The following is an 18,991-nucleotide window of genomic DNA, read 5'->3' on the forward strand; positions in this document are numbered from 1 at the left end:
TTTGAAAGAGCGTGTAGCGAAGAGACACAGGCAGTCAAGGGAGACAAACGACTAAGTGTAAAAGAATGTCCTTGGTTCCCTATTAGGTTTTTTTGCATCCAAGACCAGCCTACATGTAATTAGTGAATGTTCGGAGGAAAGTACTCCTGGGAGCGTTCAGTAGTATGAACAGCTATGTAGTTAGTGTTCTGGAGAGAAAGGTTTTTTTCTTGCTGGTGGGCATCATTCTCTGACACTTGTGCTTGTACTTGGTCATGATTTGTACTCCTTCCTTTTCCGCATAGTAGTCCCCTTCTCAGAGGAGCCCCTTGGTCGAGAGCCCCTGATGGTGGCAGGCACTCCACCCCTTTATACCTATTTGCATGGTATAAGCTTACCTATAAGCCTATGGAATTTTCTTCCAGGGTTTGGTGTTTGCAGTTCAGATGCCCATGTTGAAAATACAAATGTATACCTTAGAACTACTTTGACTGGGAGGTGATGTTCGTGGTATTTTCTTCTAGATGGATGAAAAATATATACTTTGTCTTTTAAGTGAAGAGGTTTACCAGCTAGAAAACTCTGAATTTAAAAGTGATTTTCTAGGAATGTATTTATTTCCAAGGCTGAAAAAAAATGTAATTTGTGAGGCTCTCCATAGCAAAGCATGTTGTGTATAAATTAGTGTTGTCTCCAGCCACTACGGAATGATGATTCCTCCTGATATATAGTATTTATTACTCCTAGTAAAAGAAACACACGAGTGAGAAAAGTTCATATACCCTGTCAACCAAAGAGCTAAAAAATTATGCAGTTTATGAAACGATTACAACACTAACAAATGAAAATACTGAACTTTGAGTTGTGATAAAAATTGCTTATAACGGTATTTTATTTTACAGATATGGCCTCTGAATGACTTTGGATTTCTACGTGCAAGCCCCAATGGCCATAGATTTCTTGACGATTAAACCATTTAAGTGACTATTGCCAGCTTTCATAACATTTTCTACTAAAATCAATAGAACTATTTTTCCTTAGAATAAACAAAAGTATTACTTGACAAAGATGACTCTTTCTGACATTACATCTAACTTGAAAGCGGGAATGATATACTGCTGTCTCAACAAAAATGATATGCCTCTTACTCTGTCTCCTCTGGCTATTCATTGGATTTATTAAAAGTTTGGGGTTTTACTACAAGCCAAGGTTAGCACTGACTGTTAACAGGGGATGAAAAAGGCCCAATGCACTATTATATCGTCACACATCCAGAGCCACACGCAGGCTATGCCTACATTAGCAAGTAGTGTGGGATTGGAACTGAAAACAGCAGCAGTGGGGTTCCGGATCTGCTAGTCACTTAATGGGTTTTGTAGGGTTGTCCTTAAGCCAGCTCTAGGTTGGCCCAGTGGACTGTATACCCAGTAGGGCCCAGAGCACAGCTTCCTGGTTAGTTTTTGTCTAAGGAATGAAGACTGCATTTGTTCAGATGGCAGAGAGGGTTGCTTCAAAAGTGTTAACGTAGATGCAGTGTTACAGTCCGGTGCGTGGGCACTGGACCTGCTACCAGCCTGTTTGACCTGCAGGTCTCTGCCACCTCTGTCCAAGGCTCAAGTCCTTGTGAGGATTTAATGAAGTTAAATAGAAAAAATGTTCCCGTTTCCCATTAATGCGCCTTACTCTTCATTATCTTCAAAGCATTCTCACATGTATGCCTCCTGATTAAATTTTGTCATCTGAGCTGTTAAAAGGATTTAATCTAAGAGGTAGGGCCTAAGGTATAGTTGATATAGACCGAGATTGAAAGAAGCCACTCTGTCATTTGTTGGGAAAGAAATGTCATTTAGATCATGAGATATATTCCAGTTGTACAGAACTTAGTGTTCTGTTCTGGAGGTTTTTAATAACCAAGCCTCGTGTCTGCAGAGCTATGTTAGCAAATGGCCACATTTCCTTTCTTAAGCCTGACAGAGCTCATTCTGGTAGTGCCTCCCTTTTCTTTAACATACATTTCTTAGCAGATGCTGTCTGCTGTTTGTCCAGTCTTTTAAACAGTTTGTAACTCTTAACGTGCTTGATTGAAACAATCATTGAAGGATCTCGATAACAAGCGAACATGTGTCACAACAAACTAAAGATACATCTTTGGTTTCGCTCTTGAAGACAGTGTAATTCCCACCACATCGGCATGAGAGAGTGTAACATTGTTCATCTGCCAAAAAAGAAAACAAAAAAGCCTTTAGTCCTTGAGAAGAATCAAGAATTTATTGCGGATATTCTTCACAAAGCTGCTTTTAATAACAAAGCATAGTTTGTGTGTGGATTGTGAATATCAGTACCTGTGCTACCATCTGTTGCTCAAAAAATAACTATACTGTTAAGATGCGTTTCAGTGACTGTGAGGCATTCTTATGCCAAACAGCCAGCATCAGCGTAGTCTCTTTAAAAGAGCAAATAATACAAAGGTGCACATCAGTGAAACAGACATGTTAAAAGGACTACATCACTGGATGTTTCTGAATGAGAACTTAATTCTGACAAAGTACCAAGATCTTTAGAGAGCAGTTAAGAACAAACTAAGGGGTGTTAATTATACATATTGACAGATCAAGGATGGTTCCAAAACAGTCTGCTAACCCAGGAAACAAACATAAAACAAACAGAAGAAAGGAAAGTAGATAGGATTTTCCCCCCCACAGCTTAAGTAAAAAAAATCAGCCATTCGTCCAAAAAGCAAGTAAATGGTAAAAGCTAGAGAAATATAAAGGAGAGAAGTAACACACTGTCAGATGAAAAAAAAATCCGTATGAAAACACTTGCATTCTACCATCACAGAAAGAGCAAGAAGATGCATGAAAGATTTGGGAAGAATCTGGAAATCTAAATACTCAATTATACTACAAGAAGAGAGCTAGGTGAAAAGTGGTACTGCAAGGGTGGGGAGGGAAGGGATGAAGAAGGAATGCAAAGTATCACAGAAAGTTCCAATTCAGATAATCACAGAGAACAGAATAGCTAAATCTGAGGAAAATATAAAAAAATCAGAACTTACAATAAGACAACATAATAGTATAAGATGCAGAAAAAATAGAAAACATTTGCAGTGACAAAGAAAGGCACTGGGAACAAGTAGTAAGGTGCTCCTCATACCTTCATTCCAGGACATATCCTCAAGATGAATTTGTGCATGTAGCGGCCATTCTTTCGACAGGTTATCTTCTATAAAGAAAACATGACAGATGTTCAACCCTGATAATGTACAGGTCCTTATTTCTTCCTGATAAATTAACAGTTTTATATACCTAGCAGTCAATCTGGTCCCTACTAGAGAGTCATACCTAGACCACATTATCAGTTAAAAATGCAGTTCTCAAATTTTAGTTTCCATATCTCTGCATAAGCTGGAAAATGTCCAACTGTGGCCACGAGAAGTAGATGGTGAAGCGGTATTACTGAAATTAAGCCACTACTGAAAGCGGTACTTTTGCACATCCAAACAATTATGTGAAATTAGGGGCAAATTTTGTTTTGATATAAGTACCTTTTAAAAGCCTGGCTGTAACTACAGTTCCACAAGCTGCAATTGCGAATGTCTGCTTACCTATACTTCTCACAAGATCACAGAATGGTTAAGGTCAGAAGGGGCCTCTCAAGATCACCTAATCCAACCCTCCTGCACAGGCAGGATCAGCTAGAGCAGGCTGGCCAGGACCATGTCCGGTCAGATTTTAAATATCTCCACAGATGGCGACTCCACAATCTCTCTTAGGCAACCCATTCGCCTTTAGAAAGGAGAAGCCAAATACCGCCCCCCCAATAAGCACCAAGTAAATGTCAGGGTTGCATTTGAGAAGAACCCCAGGATTCTTGCAAAAAGATATTCCTAACAAAAGAGAAATGAAAAACACTTTTAGGGGAAGACTAGTCCAAGTGTTCTTTTATGATAAAGAGTCTCTCAGCACAGAAAGAAGGCCAGTTCTGGCCTGCACCCGTGAGATCCATTGCCATTTGATCCCCTAGGTTCTTCCAACATAGAGTACAGCATGAAATAAAGTGTACGATACAACTGAAATTATCAAATGCAAACTGTACAATACAAATACAAATTGTGTTTTGCAATTTATCAGCACGCTCATACCTGATGTACGAAGTTCATACCAAGTTCTTTAACTTGACAACGTAAGATTTTGTCAAAGTTACAAGTGAAGCCATAAAAGATAATATTAAAAAAAAAAAGGGGGGGGAGGACACGAGACGACACAGACATAAACCCCTTACAACTTACTACACAAAACCTCCCAGCTGCTGCCTGACACCTGGAAGCTCCAACTCCCCAAATGCTGTTTTGTAAAAGAACCAGAAACGCTGAAAGCTGATCTTTAGCACATACGCAGAAACGCCTTAGATTTGGCAAGACTCAGGAGCTTAGTGCTTATTTAAGGTTTAAATCAGGTTGTTATTGAGAAAGGAGGTGTTCCTTCTCTTGGATCAGTGAGTGTTTAAACGAGTTTTATAGTTTAATAACATCAAGCTTTCTAGAGCATATAGTGTTGTCTACGGCTTTCTATGAAAAGTAAGTTGGCAGTGAAAGAATTTCTTATTCTAGAACTACTTATTGAGCACTTGCTGAAAAAGTCAGAGGCCCAGATTATTTTATGTTATTTTAATTCCCAAGAGATTGCCTCACCTAATCACTAGATTGTAAGGTATTCTAAATGGTTCCCAGCTTCTTCTATGTAACTGCTCTTTGCTCTGGATTGAGAAGGAGGAATAAGGGACTTTGCAGCTACCTCCTCCAATAATACCCCAGAAAAATAACACCTTTATCTGATCAGATAATGGAGTATTTCCTTCGTTACCACCACACATCATCATCTGATTGCAACCACCTTACTCTTCAAAAGCTGGTATCAGATTTTGAACAGTGAAGTAGTGACTCAGAACAGGCCTAGATCCATATTCTATCAGTTGATTTCACACACTAACTATGTAAAGCAAGCTATTCCCAAGTAAGATTCCTAACTTACAACAAAGTAGTGTAAGTTGCTGCAAAGGAGTTTAAGGCTACTATGAAAGTATAATCCTAGCAATAGCTAATCACAGCTTTCTCTATAGTTAATTATCTAAATTAACTTTAAAATCTAACCCATCTGTTTTGTTGTTTTCTGGTTTTTTTTTAATTGTTTCCCTTTCATAGCTCTATCAGTTTTAAAGGTATAGTATCATAAGTAGAAGTATTAATGTAATGTCCCAGTAGTGAAATGAACCCCTTGCATTTTAACTATCCTTATGTATAACTGGGGGGGGGGGAAGAGTTAATACTTATATTTTCAGTTTTTAAATTGGCCATTTAAGGCCAGTTTAAAAAAAAAAACCACAAAAACCCAAATATTAAGTCCCAGGTTTTATTTTGCAACTAACTATTCTAATTTTAACAGAAATGTACATTAGAGATCCTTGAGAATGAGCCTCATCTAAATTAGTTTTAATGAAGGAGATTAAAACAAATCAGACACATTGGAAATAACGACAGAATCAATGCAGCCTCCTTGATGTTACCTTTGCTGAACACCTATTCTGTAATGAAAAGGTCAGAATTAAAAGAAAATTAACCCACTCACACCTAATACTTTACTGCTGTCTAAAAAGAGAAAAAAATCAGCAAGAGTGTAAAGATGAAAGAAAACTGGAAGATATACCTATCAATCAGTCATTCTCATTGCTGTGCATGCTCTCAGTTACATAAACAAGAGCTACGGGTAATGTTTTAGTTATACAAAGTAACAACATTTTTCTTAACACCTGATCAGAACATCAGTTAACTGATGACATGCCCAAAATAAAATAAAAGGTCAGATGGTCTTAATTCCTGCCAAATAACTCTGACATTACTTGGAGTTAGTCTGGTATAGCCTTCTAGCTACAAAACATGAGAACAGGAACCATGAATGTCCTGAAAACACCCACAAAACCAGTCAGAGGCCTCTCCTCCAGCAGGCCTTGTGTGAAGTAAAGACTCCTCCTCCTCTTTTTTGAGGAAGAAAAAAAAAAAAGCAGAGATCAAAATGAAGTCTCTCCACTGCGGTGGAAGAAGACAATACTGTAACTGTGAGAACAGTGTGAAAAAGGCAAGCGCTTCCCGCTTCACCTGGGTTTTTTTTAATACTGGGAAGAAAAATTCACAAAGGAAAATGCTCGCTTAGGTTGTAGGAAGAGCAGATTTTCCTAAGCTTCATTTATAGGTAGCAAAAAATTGAGTTAAAAAGAAACCAGGCCTTCCTATTTGGAATTCATGAAGCAGGATTTCACTCAGAACAACTTTTATAGAATTGGAGGTGGAGTTCCGGGTTGTGTCTTGCTGGTAGAAAATACAAAAAGGACAGATGGACCATATGCCACCATGAAGAGAACTGGTGAGATGCAAATTCACGAGGCTTCCGTACTTCCTGAAGTGAAGTTACCTGCAAAGTAATGAAGGTGGCGGCTGAGGAAAAATCTACCCTCTCTTCTATTCTGAACATAGTACAGCACGAAGCCCAGGAAACAGAATTTCAACTAGCTTTTCCAATTCTTTACTGCAATTATAATTTTAAAAATAAAAAAATAATTAAAAAAAATCAACAGGCAAAATTAATCACTCATACAATTCCCAGCCTGAACAGAGATCGTTATTCCTAGTCTGATGCTCAAGTCTGAAAGAGTCTTACTGGTTATCTCAAAAGATGTAAATTTTCAATTAGTACTCTTGACTTCAGTAAGCCTCCAAACTTGAAACATAATCCAGTAACCGCATATGCTGCATTTATTTGCTTATCCAGTTCAAGTAGGAGAAACTTACTTTCCCGAGTTGAACGAAGCTTTTTTATTTTCTAGTTCTCCTATTAAATACACTACCCAATCTAATGTACCTTAAGACAGCAGAAACAGATTTAGCCACTTATTTAAAAACAGAGGCACAGCCCAGTATGAGTTTGGGGAGCTTACAAGCAGAACTACAAACCTAACGGTTTTCACAGAGCGTGTTAGTGACTCCAATATTTCTTGTGCTCTTCCTTATTTAATCTACATCATTATTACTACAGCCATCACTCTCTCGTTAGTGGTTCTCTGGAGTAAACCGGTGTCTGATTTTCACTCCCTTGCCGGAGGAGAAGGTTATTTAAGACCGCTGGTGTTACCAGTACTGAGTTCTGTGGTAGGCTTAACTGATACGCGACGTCTGTTCAAGCTGTAGAACTCTGCGTGCCCAGTTGTACGTTCTGAAACCTGTTCCTGAACATATAGGGAAAAACTGTGAAGACCTGATCATCTACCATAACTTGGAAAACAAATCTTAACCCACAAGAAGTACAGCCTGCCTGGCTTTGCCGTCTATTGGATTTGTCTGACAACAAGAGGTGAAAGGATTCTGCAGCTCCATTGTCTCAACTGCAGGATCCAAGAAAACACTGGCAGGCTCATCAGAGAAGTTTATGAGCCTGCAATTCAAAGAGATTAAAAGGAAAAATCTACTGAGATTCTTTCAGGCTACAGAACAACATTAAATAACTATTAGCAGCTTGGTTCAGTAAAGCTTTACTAGAGCCCTTGCTGGGTCATTCAGAAATCGTAAAAGAGGAAAGGTATTTAAGTTTCACTTGAGGATACAATAAATATTTCTTGGGCTATTTAAGGCTGAGTTTTAGGGAAAGGGTTGCAAGCAGTAAATGGAAATTTAACCCTTTTAACTGTTTATGGTAATAGTAAAAATAGTCACGATACTTAAAAGATTTTTCTAGCTCTCTATCAGTCATGTATTCTTAGGAATTATTTAAAAAAACCCAAACACGTAATTAGAAAAAATTCAAGATATGTACTGTCAATCAAATACTGTTCACAGTATCTGCTAAGTATCAAAATCATCACAGTACTCAAAACCTGGATATTTTCAGAAGTTAATTTTTTCTAATAGGCTATTTAGTTTTTAAACAATTACTTAAGTTTGACTCTCTTGCATTAATTAAAAAAAAAAACCACTGTGCTTACTTTAATTTGAAATTATAAAAACGTCACACAAAAAATATTCATAACAAAATGCCATGTTTGTTAAAAAAATACAAAAAAATACTGCTTCACTTGTAGCCAATGCAGATCAGAATTAACTTCAAAGATCTGTGGTAAAAGGCTTGTGTTCCAGCACTAGCTGCGGGTCTACAGCCATAAAATCCGTGGCTAGAGAAGGAACATACGCTTCTGTCACTTAAAGAGTATAACCTGGCACACTGAAAAGCCTAAATTAATGGCCATGTTAAAAGCTTTATTTTGGTCTAAAACTATTTTTAAGGAGGAATTTTCTTAACAAGGAACAACAAAAATACGCTGCATTAATTTTTTTCCCTTTCTTGTAATAAGGTAGTCAAGGTGTTCAATTGCCATTTCTGCTAGCTATTAAAAGCATTTTGGTAGGCTTTTGTCTTGCTTCTGCTTATTCTCATAGTGGATTTGTAAGGTTGTTCTTCTGGCATCCAATTTACCAAATTATGTAAGATAACTCGATGTTTAATACAGAATCATGACTTTATTGCTGGAGCAGGAGGGAATGCTGGATTAATGGGAAAGTGACCATCTCCAAACCAGTCTTTTCAGTTGACTGTACTAGGAGAGGAACGGGGAAGGAGCAAGGGGAGGAGGAGCTACCTCCTATTTGGTTTTTCATTTTCCTAATTTATGACCACACCTGTGTAAAACTCCCTTTCTAAACCTGCAGTAGAAACCGAACTGAGAGTGAGGACACATCCACAAAGATTTTTTAGGTTTTAAAGAGACTGGTACTGTCAGTGGAAGCTGAGTTAGCGACCAGATATTTTAAAATGAGATCTTTTAGGCTGAGGGAAGATTTTGTTGTGCCCCACTGCCTAAAGGGAAGGTACAGAGGATGGAACCGGCATCGTTCTCAGAGACAAATGGCAGAAGCTGGAACACTGGCAGTTCCAGTTAGGACCTGTAATTCCTTACGTCAAGCAATGAAGCAAGAACAAAAGGAAAATGATGCTGGAATACATATTCATGTATGAAAATTGCATCTGTAATATTTTTCTAAAAAATGTAATTTAAAAATTGAAAATCAAAAGGAGGTATGTGCTGAGATGTGGAAGCTCCTACTGGTGATTACATCCCCCACCCTATAAACACTTCTGCTTTACGGACACCTGTGTCCATCACATAAAAACATATTATCCTGGATAGAACCTCACCTGAGAGCCATACATGGAAAAACCCCTAGATTCTTAAATTTCTCCGCCCTCTGCCCCGAAAACATAAAAAGCAACTAGTTTTAGTGTCAATCCCATCATTAGCTTTGAATTATTTGCTACATTTAGTGTCAGAAATTAATCAAAGTCACCAGTTTATGGATTTAATTTTAATTGTGACCTTTCTAGTAATCATTCCATCATTAATAATTAAAATGTAAGATGAATAATCTTAATTATGTGATTGTTTAGATACACAGTTCCTTTGTGTTTAAGTCAACAAAAATCCACAGAAGTTGCAGGGCTGCTATTCAAAGGGACCTTGATAGGATATAGAAATGGGCTGACAGGGACATCAAAGGGTTTGACAGAGATTAAGTCCTGCTTTTGGGATGGAATAACCAGTACAGGCTGGGAGACAACTGGCTGGAAAGCCGTTGTCCACCAGGACCCTTGGGTCCTTCTCTGGAAAACAGGTTCAACACGAGTCAGCAGGGCACTCCTGCGGCAAAGGCCAACCCCATACTGGGCTGTATTAGCAAGAGTGTAGCCAGCAGGTCAAGGAAGTGATATTTTTTTTTTTTTCCTCCTCTCTACTCAGCACTTAACCAGATTGCATCTGAAGTTCTGTGGCCAGTTTTGGTCTCCTCGGCACAAAGCACTGACATACAGGAGCAAGTCCAGTGGACTGCCAGCATGGTCTGGGACACGTCATACAAGGAGAGGCCAAAGGAACACAGGCATCTCATTGTCTACAGCTACCTAATAGGAGGGTGTAGAGGAGACTTCTCAGAGGTGCACAGTGGAAGGATGAGAAGTGAAAGGCACAAGTTGCAAAGAGTCCTTATATTCAACTTGATAGAAGGAAAACCTGTTTTAGTTTGGCGTTTGGTTTTTGTTTGGCGTTTTTGGTTTGGTTGGGGTTTTTTTGTTGGTTTTTTTTTTTGTTTTTTTTTTTGTTTTTTTTTTTACACTATGAGGGTGTTCAAACACTGGAACAGACTGCCCAGAGCAACTCTGGAATCTCCATGCTTGGAGAGATTAAAAACTAGGCTAGAGAAGGTCTGAGTAACTGACCTCTGTGGTCTTGCTTTGAGTAGGAGAGTGATCTAGATGACCTATGAAGGTCCCTTCCAACCTAGGTGATTCTCTGATTCTAAGAAAAGTTTTTTATTCTTTCCAACTGTGACACAAGCATGAACTTTCAGGGTTCAGATGACTTCTAATATGGAAACCATAAACCAGTTTTTTCTGAGCTAAACTCACTGAACAACTTTTGGTAATTATTACTGTCAAACTTGATTTTAACTGCATATTAATCTTTCTAAATGAGATACCAAACAAAGAATGGAAAAATCTCTAAGAAAATCTGTTGAGGAAAAAAGTCCATTCTTAATAGGTAAATTGTTATGCAGCTTTTTTTCCAGCCCCCAAATTTTTCACGGGGATCGGAAGCAAGAGATTCACCATTATAAAAGGGTATTCTTATGTCATTAAAGATACGACAAAACAATGAATTAGAAAAAAATTCACAAAACATACAAAAAGGCAGTTCTTGTAAGGCTTCCAGACCAGAGAGGCTTGGATAAGTCTTTGAGCCAAACCTCTGAACAGTTTGAGGTTTGTCCTTTCCTCTTTAATACTATGGCCTGAAGGCACAAAAAGTTAGTAGATCATTGTGATACCTTCAGAGAAGAGCAGTAGTAAGTTATGAAAGCACATTCACTTGTTATTCTCAACGATTCAATAAAAAAAAGAAAACAAAACACAATTAAAACCATAGAGCCCCAAAGAATTCCAGCTTCTTAGAACTTCTCTGGCCACTGAATTTCTGAGCAAAGTAATTAAGATTTAGTTAGTATAACACAAGAAGGTACATACAAAATAAGCAATCTGTGAAAAGGGAAAAAGACTACAGTGCAAAGGACTTCCTGCTAACACACAGACATGCACACTGGCATCCTTCAGATTCTGCTTCCTAGGCTTTGCAGTCTTATGACTTGCTATATTATGTCTCTCATCGCTATTCCCCTTAGTGGCTGTCTCAATTCCTTTGTTTCTGTGAGCTTTTACAGCAGTGTCTACGAATTTGTCTAGAATCATGACTTCAGGAGCAGCCTGACAGGCACTCAAAGAACTAGAGTTTATTTCACCATCATTTTGCTGCCAGGGAACGTGCTGCGAAGAATGCAGCAACACTGCACATGTATGTTACGTGTGGCTTAGCTTGAAACACCGGGTCCTCTGTGAATGGCACCCTCTATACTAAAATACATTTCTCCCATTATCATTACCAAATACCCGTGTAAATAAATGTACAATTTGTTTTCTTTATTTACTAAGTCTTTTTTACAGAGTCTTGAGATGGAACTCATCTGGATGCAAAAGAATCTCAGGAAATACAGATAGCCTTTAAAATACTGTAGAATAAATTTTGTCAAAACTAATTTATAGCAATGTCCTTAAATTCCATGGGAAAACAAAGTAGCTTATTAAATCTTGATGTAGGTGTCTTGACTTCAGTGGATTAACCTGACCCAAGCAAAATGGAACTTCATGGTCTGTATTTTAAGCTTTAGATAAAACTCACTGGACAGACAAAAGGCTTCTAACTTAATCTCCAATATTTCTTTTTTCCTGTGCATGTACAATTTGTGAAAATGGAAGACGCAGCCGATACTACAATGCTAAGAGTACAATAGGATGAGAGCACTGGGTAGCAGAAATTCCTGTTCTGGCATCACATTCAGGCATTTAAAAAAATAAGTTTGATGTGAAAAATGTATTTGTTTGATCTTAATACTGTTTACATAACAAATTAGCAAAAGATACAATTTTTTTCCATTCTTTTACAATATTTATTCACCAATTCTGTTTTCATCCCTCCATCCTCTTTTCCAAAACCCACACAAAGTCTGAAATACAAGATTATTTAACTAGATAATTCATACTGGGTATATACAATTATATATCACTCTCTTTATCCTGCAGTGATGCCTATCTACCAGAATGACTAAGCCTTTGTCTCTCAAAGTTCTGGTATCCGCAGCGGCAGGGGAGTTAAAAATCAGCACAAGAGAGAAAGGTCTGATGGTGTGCCAATGTACAATGGAAGAGAATTCAATAACAAGCTGCAGAGACAGTGGGCTTTTATCAGACACATTCAAAAGTGGTGGTGGCTACACGTCAATGCTGGACCAGAGTGTGTTACTGCAGAGTGTGACTGAGTGTTTTCCCCACAGGCAATACACTATTATTGACTCCCCCCATTAACATGTAGGGTGGATATACATTTATTGAAGGTTCTAATGGAAGGCTGAGGGACTCCTATCCTGAGGCCAGAGCAGAAAGACAGCCTATCACTTCATGTAATGGTAGCCCATGTGTGACAGACCTGACCTACATTTCCCCCCTTTCTTTCTCACAACAGCCTGTCACTGTTTTAAGAAGCTATTTTCTGAGAGGTATAAAAAGAAACGCATGCTAGAGCTGCCTAGTTAATGTGTTATATTGGAATATTATTTATAAACCTGCTTAAAAAAGACTAGTTTAGACTACAGATTAATCACGAAAGTTACCATAACACACACAACCAAAAAGAATGTGTCTTAATGATTCTGAAGTGCTTATAAACCTATACACATTGAACACTAGGTATAAATGGATTAATACCTGTATCTAAGATACTGCAACAAAATGTAGTATAACACTTATATTTAAGAACACTTAATGAAGCTGCCTTAATAAAATTGAAAGGGCTAAGGTTTGTAATTAGTATAAATTTCATATTTGTTCAAATTATTAGGAATAACGCCACCTAATGTTTTGTTGGAAGTAATTCAATGTTTTCACTAGCTAATGTATGTGTAGCAAAAGCTATAAATAATGGATCCACATTTGAAAGTAGGACAAGAGTGAAAGAAACATTTGGTTCAGCAATAAACAGCATTTTAAAATACCATCTAACTACCACTCCCAGACCCTGCTTATTTAAAGAGCTGCTGCCACTACAGCACTCCTTGGCAGGAACCTACCACGCTGCTGCAGGTCATACTCTTTTTTTGTCTCTTCATTCCCTAGAATTTTCCACGCTTGATCAATTTCGATGAACCTCTGCACGCGCTCCTCCACTTCTCCTGCTGGCACATCTGCCTTCTGTTTGTCTGGATGATACTGCCAATCAAAAAAAAAAATTAAAAAAAGTTGAGGGGAGTGGAAGTGAGGAGGGTGGCAGAGGAGCAATCAATAATGCATTTGATATTCAGTTAAAAGGACAGAGAAAAGGAGAAGGTCTGAGCTAAGGTGCCAAAGGAAGGGAGACAACAACGCTGGGCACAAGAGAAAACTGCCAATTTAATTAGACCACTGAAATGGCAACAAAACCACCAGTGGCACAAATGTCACCATGCGCACTGACAGCATTTTCTGGATAATTTGCTGATGGAATCATTGGTCTTATGGACAATTTACCTAGAGAGAATGACTACCACAAACAGAAATAGGTACATGCAGAGGACCACAACACGGAACAAGAGGAGGTGCTGGAGGTGCTAGCAGCTCTCATAATATTACACATAGCTGATTTAAACGACACCACCAATGTTTAGTTAAGGCTATTACAGGTAAATAATGCTGTATTATGTGTACCTAGCTTTTTTTTTAATTATTTAAATGGTAAATAGAATATACATCATCAAATATAATTTATAATACATGTAATTCTACTTTTGAAAACATGCCTCAACATCTTTAATTTCTTCCAGTTCAGTGAATCAATAGCCCTTCCAAATATTTAAAGTCATGGATGACTGGCTACAAAATTGTGTCATTTTAGTTAAGAAATGGTTATTCAAGGACATGGCTGCAAGAAATCCCATGTTAAATAGGCAATAATAATTGAAATGGCAACATGTTTTCTTTACCACTTTACTACAGGTTCTGAACAGAGTATTCTGACTTCTTTTTGGTTCGAATGTCTACTGAAAAGGAACCCTCAAAGCTCCAACTTCCTGTAGCTTTAATTCATCTCCAATAATCTCTTTTTTTGATATTTTAAATTGCTCAGTATAAGTGATGGACCAACATGAAACAGCATTTAAGATGAGAAACTTGCAATATAATCAGACCTATCCACTGTTAACTGTGTTATACATAAAGCTATCCCTTATTCTGGAGCTTTAACTTCCGCCCTTTATACTAACGTCAGTTGGGGCACTGATACGTACAGCAGATTTTAAGACTTAGAACACGTGTTCTACAAGCGTTTGAGCCGAGTTCTGATTAACTGAATCCCTTTGGTTTTAGTTTATAATTAATTTTGGAAAGGAAAGAAAAGAATACTAATATTATGTGTGCTTTATAAAATAAAAAATTTAAAGGGACTACTTCTACTGGAGTCTGTTTGCTCACTGATGTATGTAGCTGCCATTTGCACTGATGGGTATTACCCAGATAAATCCCCTGTACGACAACAAGAGAATGTACATAAAAGCAAAATACTAAGCTTTGACCTCAAGTTTTTTCACAGGTATTTTTCCATATGCAGATGAATGTACCTGCAACCTCAAGTATGAAGTCTGTACACAAACGTGTATTTTTGCTCCACCATATCAGTAAGCACACTTGAATTCATCTCTGCATTCAAGACTGAGGACTAGCTTGCAACTTGCAGAAAATATGGCTGAAGCACAGCGGCGATCCGTAAAGGTTTCTCTCAGAGATTCCTTTTTTAACTCCCCAACTGGAGATGACAAAATTCTAAGGCACAAACAAATAAAAAATTTTTGGTCATTGCATTTAGTCACTGTATTCTAAATAGCTAATTAGATAATGAATAATTATATCTTTATTTGGTAGGCACTAAATTCAGTGTTCTGTCAGCATTCATCATGTTGTACTGTAATAACTATTTAAATGTATTGTTTGTTTTCAAATCCATTTTTCTGAAAACCTTAGCTTTTCCAGTTGTATTTCAATCTTAATAGGATTTTAATCTTGGTGGTTGATTGCATACAATGTTTGTGAAAGGTCATTTAAAAAAAAAAAAAAATCAATGCTTAATAAGCACACAAGGCAAAATAGTCTTTAACACATTAAAAACTTATATGGTTTTCTTTTAGCAATGTTATTTTAACAATTATGTTTGAGGTATGCATCCAGCAGTTACTCCTCAAAGCAATATTTTATCTAAAAAATGATACTTCATTATTGTAAAATATTTCAGATGCTATATTTAAAATTTGGACCCACCCCAAATATTGTCAGGTTAATTATAATACCTAAAAAGAGAGTTCCATGACTGCTGTATATTTCACTCCATTTGGATGATACTGTAAGCATTCTCCTACAAGCTTACACCCCAAAGGATGTAAAGGCCTATCCAAGGAATATTGTACCAGACGTAGTACCACCGAAACTTACCTACATTTGAATGGCACTGCCAGAAAACTGTTGCTCTTATTGTTGTATGTTTGGATTGGCCACAAGACCACACCTTCTCAGATCAGTTTCTTACAGATACATGAAAACATTACTGACCAATTGCCCAAAACAGCACTAAGAATACCAGCTTCTCTCCTGCCAAGAATGTTGAGAAAACACCCCCAACAAAATTGGTCACACTTTTCCTTTGCTATACCAAAACTTTGCCTGACTGAAAAATAATTTTGGACTATAGTGGAAGTAGTCAATGAAAAACAGTAATCCATCAATGCAGAAAAGGCGATTCTGTTCATTTCTTGAATAATGGAGAAAAATCATTATTCTTCAGATCTATCATTTAGCTTTTAACTTCTTTCTTATAGATTTGGAAAATTTAATATTTGTAGCATATGCAATTTTTATATTCAAAAGACTACAATTTCACATAACTAACAACTACATTGTAGGGGATCTACTAATTAAAATCTCTCTCTCTCCCCCCCCATTCATTTTGGTCTCCATGCTTTCTGAAACTATTTGCTCCTTTCTCTACACTAAGAAAAATCCTCAAACCTCTGCTCTTTTACTCTAATCCTCTTCCACCCGCCCCCCCCGTGATCCCATTTCATCTGAATTCGTTATGTGCCTGTTCTCATTGACTCCCTTTTCCTACTCTCCAGCTAGTTGATCAAAATCCAAGAATGCTTGTCTGTAGCAAAAATCCACCCTTGATTCAACTGCCCATACCCTTCTCTTTCATCTCTGAGACAACAAACGAGGTATCCTCTCTCCAGCTGTTTTAGACCCTGTTCAGCCAGCTCAGACACCAACCACAGAGGACACCTTACCAAAGTTTCAACCAACCTACTAGTTGGTAGGTTTAACTGAAGTTTAAAGAGAGTAATGTCCTCCATCAATACTTCAGACATTAATCAACCATACTCTTTTTTTGGTATCTTCCTTCATTCTTGGTTACCATATTCTTCCTTCTGATTCTCCTCCCTCTCCAGCTGTCCTCGTTTCAGCTGGGATAGAGTTAATTTCCTTCCTAGTAGCTGGTACAGTGCTGTGTTTTGGGTTTAGGATGAGAACAATGTTGATAACACACCGATGTTTTAATTGTTGCTAAGTAGTGCTTACACTAAGTCAAGGACTTCTTAGCTTCCCATGCTTTGCCAGATGCACAAGAAGCTGGGAGGGGGCACAGCCAGGACAGCTGACCCAAACTGGCCAAAGGGACATTCCATACCATGTGACGTCATGCTCAGTATATAAACTGGGGGGAGTTGGCCGGGGGGCAGTGATCGCTGCTCGGGGACTGGCTGGGCATCGGTCGGCGGGTGGTGAGCAGTTGCATCACTTATTTTTCCTGGGTTTTGTTCCTCTCTTTCTCTCTCTTGTTGTTTTCCTTTTCATTACAATTTATTATCATTATTTTTATTTTAATTATTAAACTGTTGTTATCTCAACCCACGAGTTTTCTTACTTTTGCTCTTCTGATTCTCTCTCCCATCCCATCAGGGGCGGGAGGCGGGGGCAGGGTGAGCAAGCAGCTGTGTGGTGCTCGGTTGCCGGCTGGGGTTAAACCACAACACCAGCATACCCTTCAGAGGAGCTGCCTCAACAGAGCCAGGGGGTTTGGTTTTGTTTTGAGGGAGGTGAAACATGATGTACGTTTCTGATCTCCTCCTCTTTTCCCATTCAGCCTTATTTCTGGGTTAATCTCAGCTGCAACCATGTACAAGCTCTGTAATGAAAACAGACAAGCCTGTTTTCTACTCGACCTATCTCCTTCTACTCAAACTGAACTATTGTTCATCTCTTCCTCTATGCATCCAGTTATAAGTTCTTACTCAAAATGTTAAGAGCCTCCCAATGTCTCCTGCAATATCACTTCTCAAAATCTGTGCAAATTATCTTCATATCATTCATACCTGGCACCTGAGCACTACTTTCAGCTGTATTACTGCACTTAGGATATATAAATCTTTCTGGCTGCATATGTGTAACATTTTTAAGAAGCAGTACTTCCATAAAAATAGCTTTTCGTTGAGCACTCATCTTGATTTTTAAACACAGTAGTAATTTTTACTAACGTGTTACTACTTAACAGGACTTTTATAAAAACAATAAAGGATATCTTCCCAAGTCTGACAGAGGGAGGGGAAAAGGAAGGTTAGAGATGTATGCTCACTCGAGTTTTCCTTTTTTATACCTCTACTGTAAGTAATTTGCTAACTTCTTTCCATTACTAAAGATTGTCTGGAATTTGTATCACTTTACAGCATATGATGCTTTGTAGTTGCTGTGAATGTTAAAAAATAAACTGATTGATAATGGAAATATATTAGTTCATGTTAACTACAAAAAATACCTTACACATACATACCATACTGCTCGCTCCCCTGATGTTTATCTTAAACATCGTATTGTCATAGTATTTCTTGAGGACTCTGGCTCTTGGTTTAAGGGTTGTTTTTTTTTTAGGGTTTTTGTTTGGTTTACTTTTTACAATCACTAAGAAAAATTTGAAAAAGCACAAACCTTGAAGTCCAAAGCTCAAATGAAAAACACACTTTAAACATTATCTGTTGGAGACTCAGTGAAATTTTTAGTGTTTCAGGGAAACAGAAAAGCCGGCTAATACAAACTTAACCTCATGCCCTTTTCAATTACAGTATCGTTACTATACCTTTCTAAAACAACTGTATTGAACTGTCTTATTTTTAATATACATCAGACTGTACTTTACCCAAACGGCTGAACAGTGGGGAACAACATATCACCTGGCAAACATACTCTGAAACACAGATACAGGTTCAGTTCACAGTTATCTAAGTATCCAAAAATTTTGAAATTTTTCATGGAACATCTTAGTTTAGGTAAATTAATTATGCTAATCTGTTGCCTTTGATACCTACTACAGAATAAAGAACAAGCAAGTGAGCAAACTACTTCTCTCTCAGAAAAAAAGGTGTTAATGTTCTTGCATTCACCAAATAATTAAAAGTGTAGACTGAAAATTACTTGAGTTCCATCATATATGTTATTTATACAGTGATATTTTTGTTTATACAGTGTACCACACATATGGTTTTCACCCACAGGGTTTGTATAAGAATTTGGAACACACTAGAGCACATTCAACTGCTACATTCTTTATTTCTGCCTACTTTATACTCCATGAAGTTTGGTCTCTTCTGCACTTTAAGAATTGCAAAATTAATCCCTGTACTTTAATCCCTGGAAGTTAATAAAGACCATTTGGTCAATACCTGTAATGGTATTACATCTCAATAACCATACCAACAGACCTTAAGAACTCTCATACCACAAGATGAGAAACTACGATAGCTGGT

General features: G+C 37.7%; 2 protein-coding genes across 3 annotated transcripts in view; one reads left to right on the top strand and one right to left on the bottom strand.

Annotated features, from left to right (window-relative positions):
* Positions 1-1,043, top strand: part of IMMP1L (IMP1 inner mitochondrial membrane peptidase-like (S. cerevisiae)) — a 20,535-nt gene extending 19,492 nt beyond the window's left edge. The window contains exon 5 of one of the 2 annotated variants that reach the window (XM_009334507.1): positions 882-1,042. In XM_009334507.1, the coding sequence (XP_009332782.1) occupies positions 882-950 (69 nt within the window). In that variant the 3' untranslated portion in view covers positions 951-1,042. Of the gene's footprint in view, positions 1-881 lie in introns of both variants that reach the window. The other variant, XM_009334508.1, reaches the window with a different exon arrangement.
* Positions 1,044-1,125: 82 nt separating this feature from the next.
* DNAJC24 (DnaJ (Hsp40) homolog, subfamily C, member 24) overlaps positions 1,126-18,991 on the bottom strand; it is a 38,110-nt gene continuing 20,244 nt past the window's right edge. The window contains exons 2-4 of the mRNA XM_009334506.1: positions 13,247-13,385; positions 3,133-3,201; positions 1,126-2,194 (exon numbers count right to left, since the gene is read on the bottom strand). Of these exons, the coding sequence (XP_009332781.1) occupies positions 2,070-2,194; positions 3,133-3,201; positions 13,247-13,385 (333 nt within the window). The 3' untranslated portion in view covers positions 1,126-2,069. The remainder of the gene's footprint in view (positions 2,195-3,132; positions 3,202-13,246; positions 13,386-18,991) is intronic.

This window comes from Pygoscelis adeliae, unplaced genomic scaffold (genome assembly GCF_000699105.1).
Source record: "Pygoscelis adeliae isolate BGI_AS28 unplaced genomic scaffold, ASM69910v1 Scaffold171, whole genome shotgun sequence".
In the NCBI taxonomy this organism is placed as follows: domain Eukaryota; kingdom Metazoa; phylum Chordata; class Aves; order Sphenisciformes; family Spheniscidae; genus Pygoscelis; species Pygoscelis adeliae.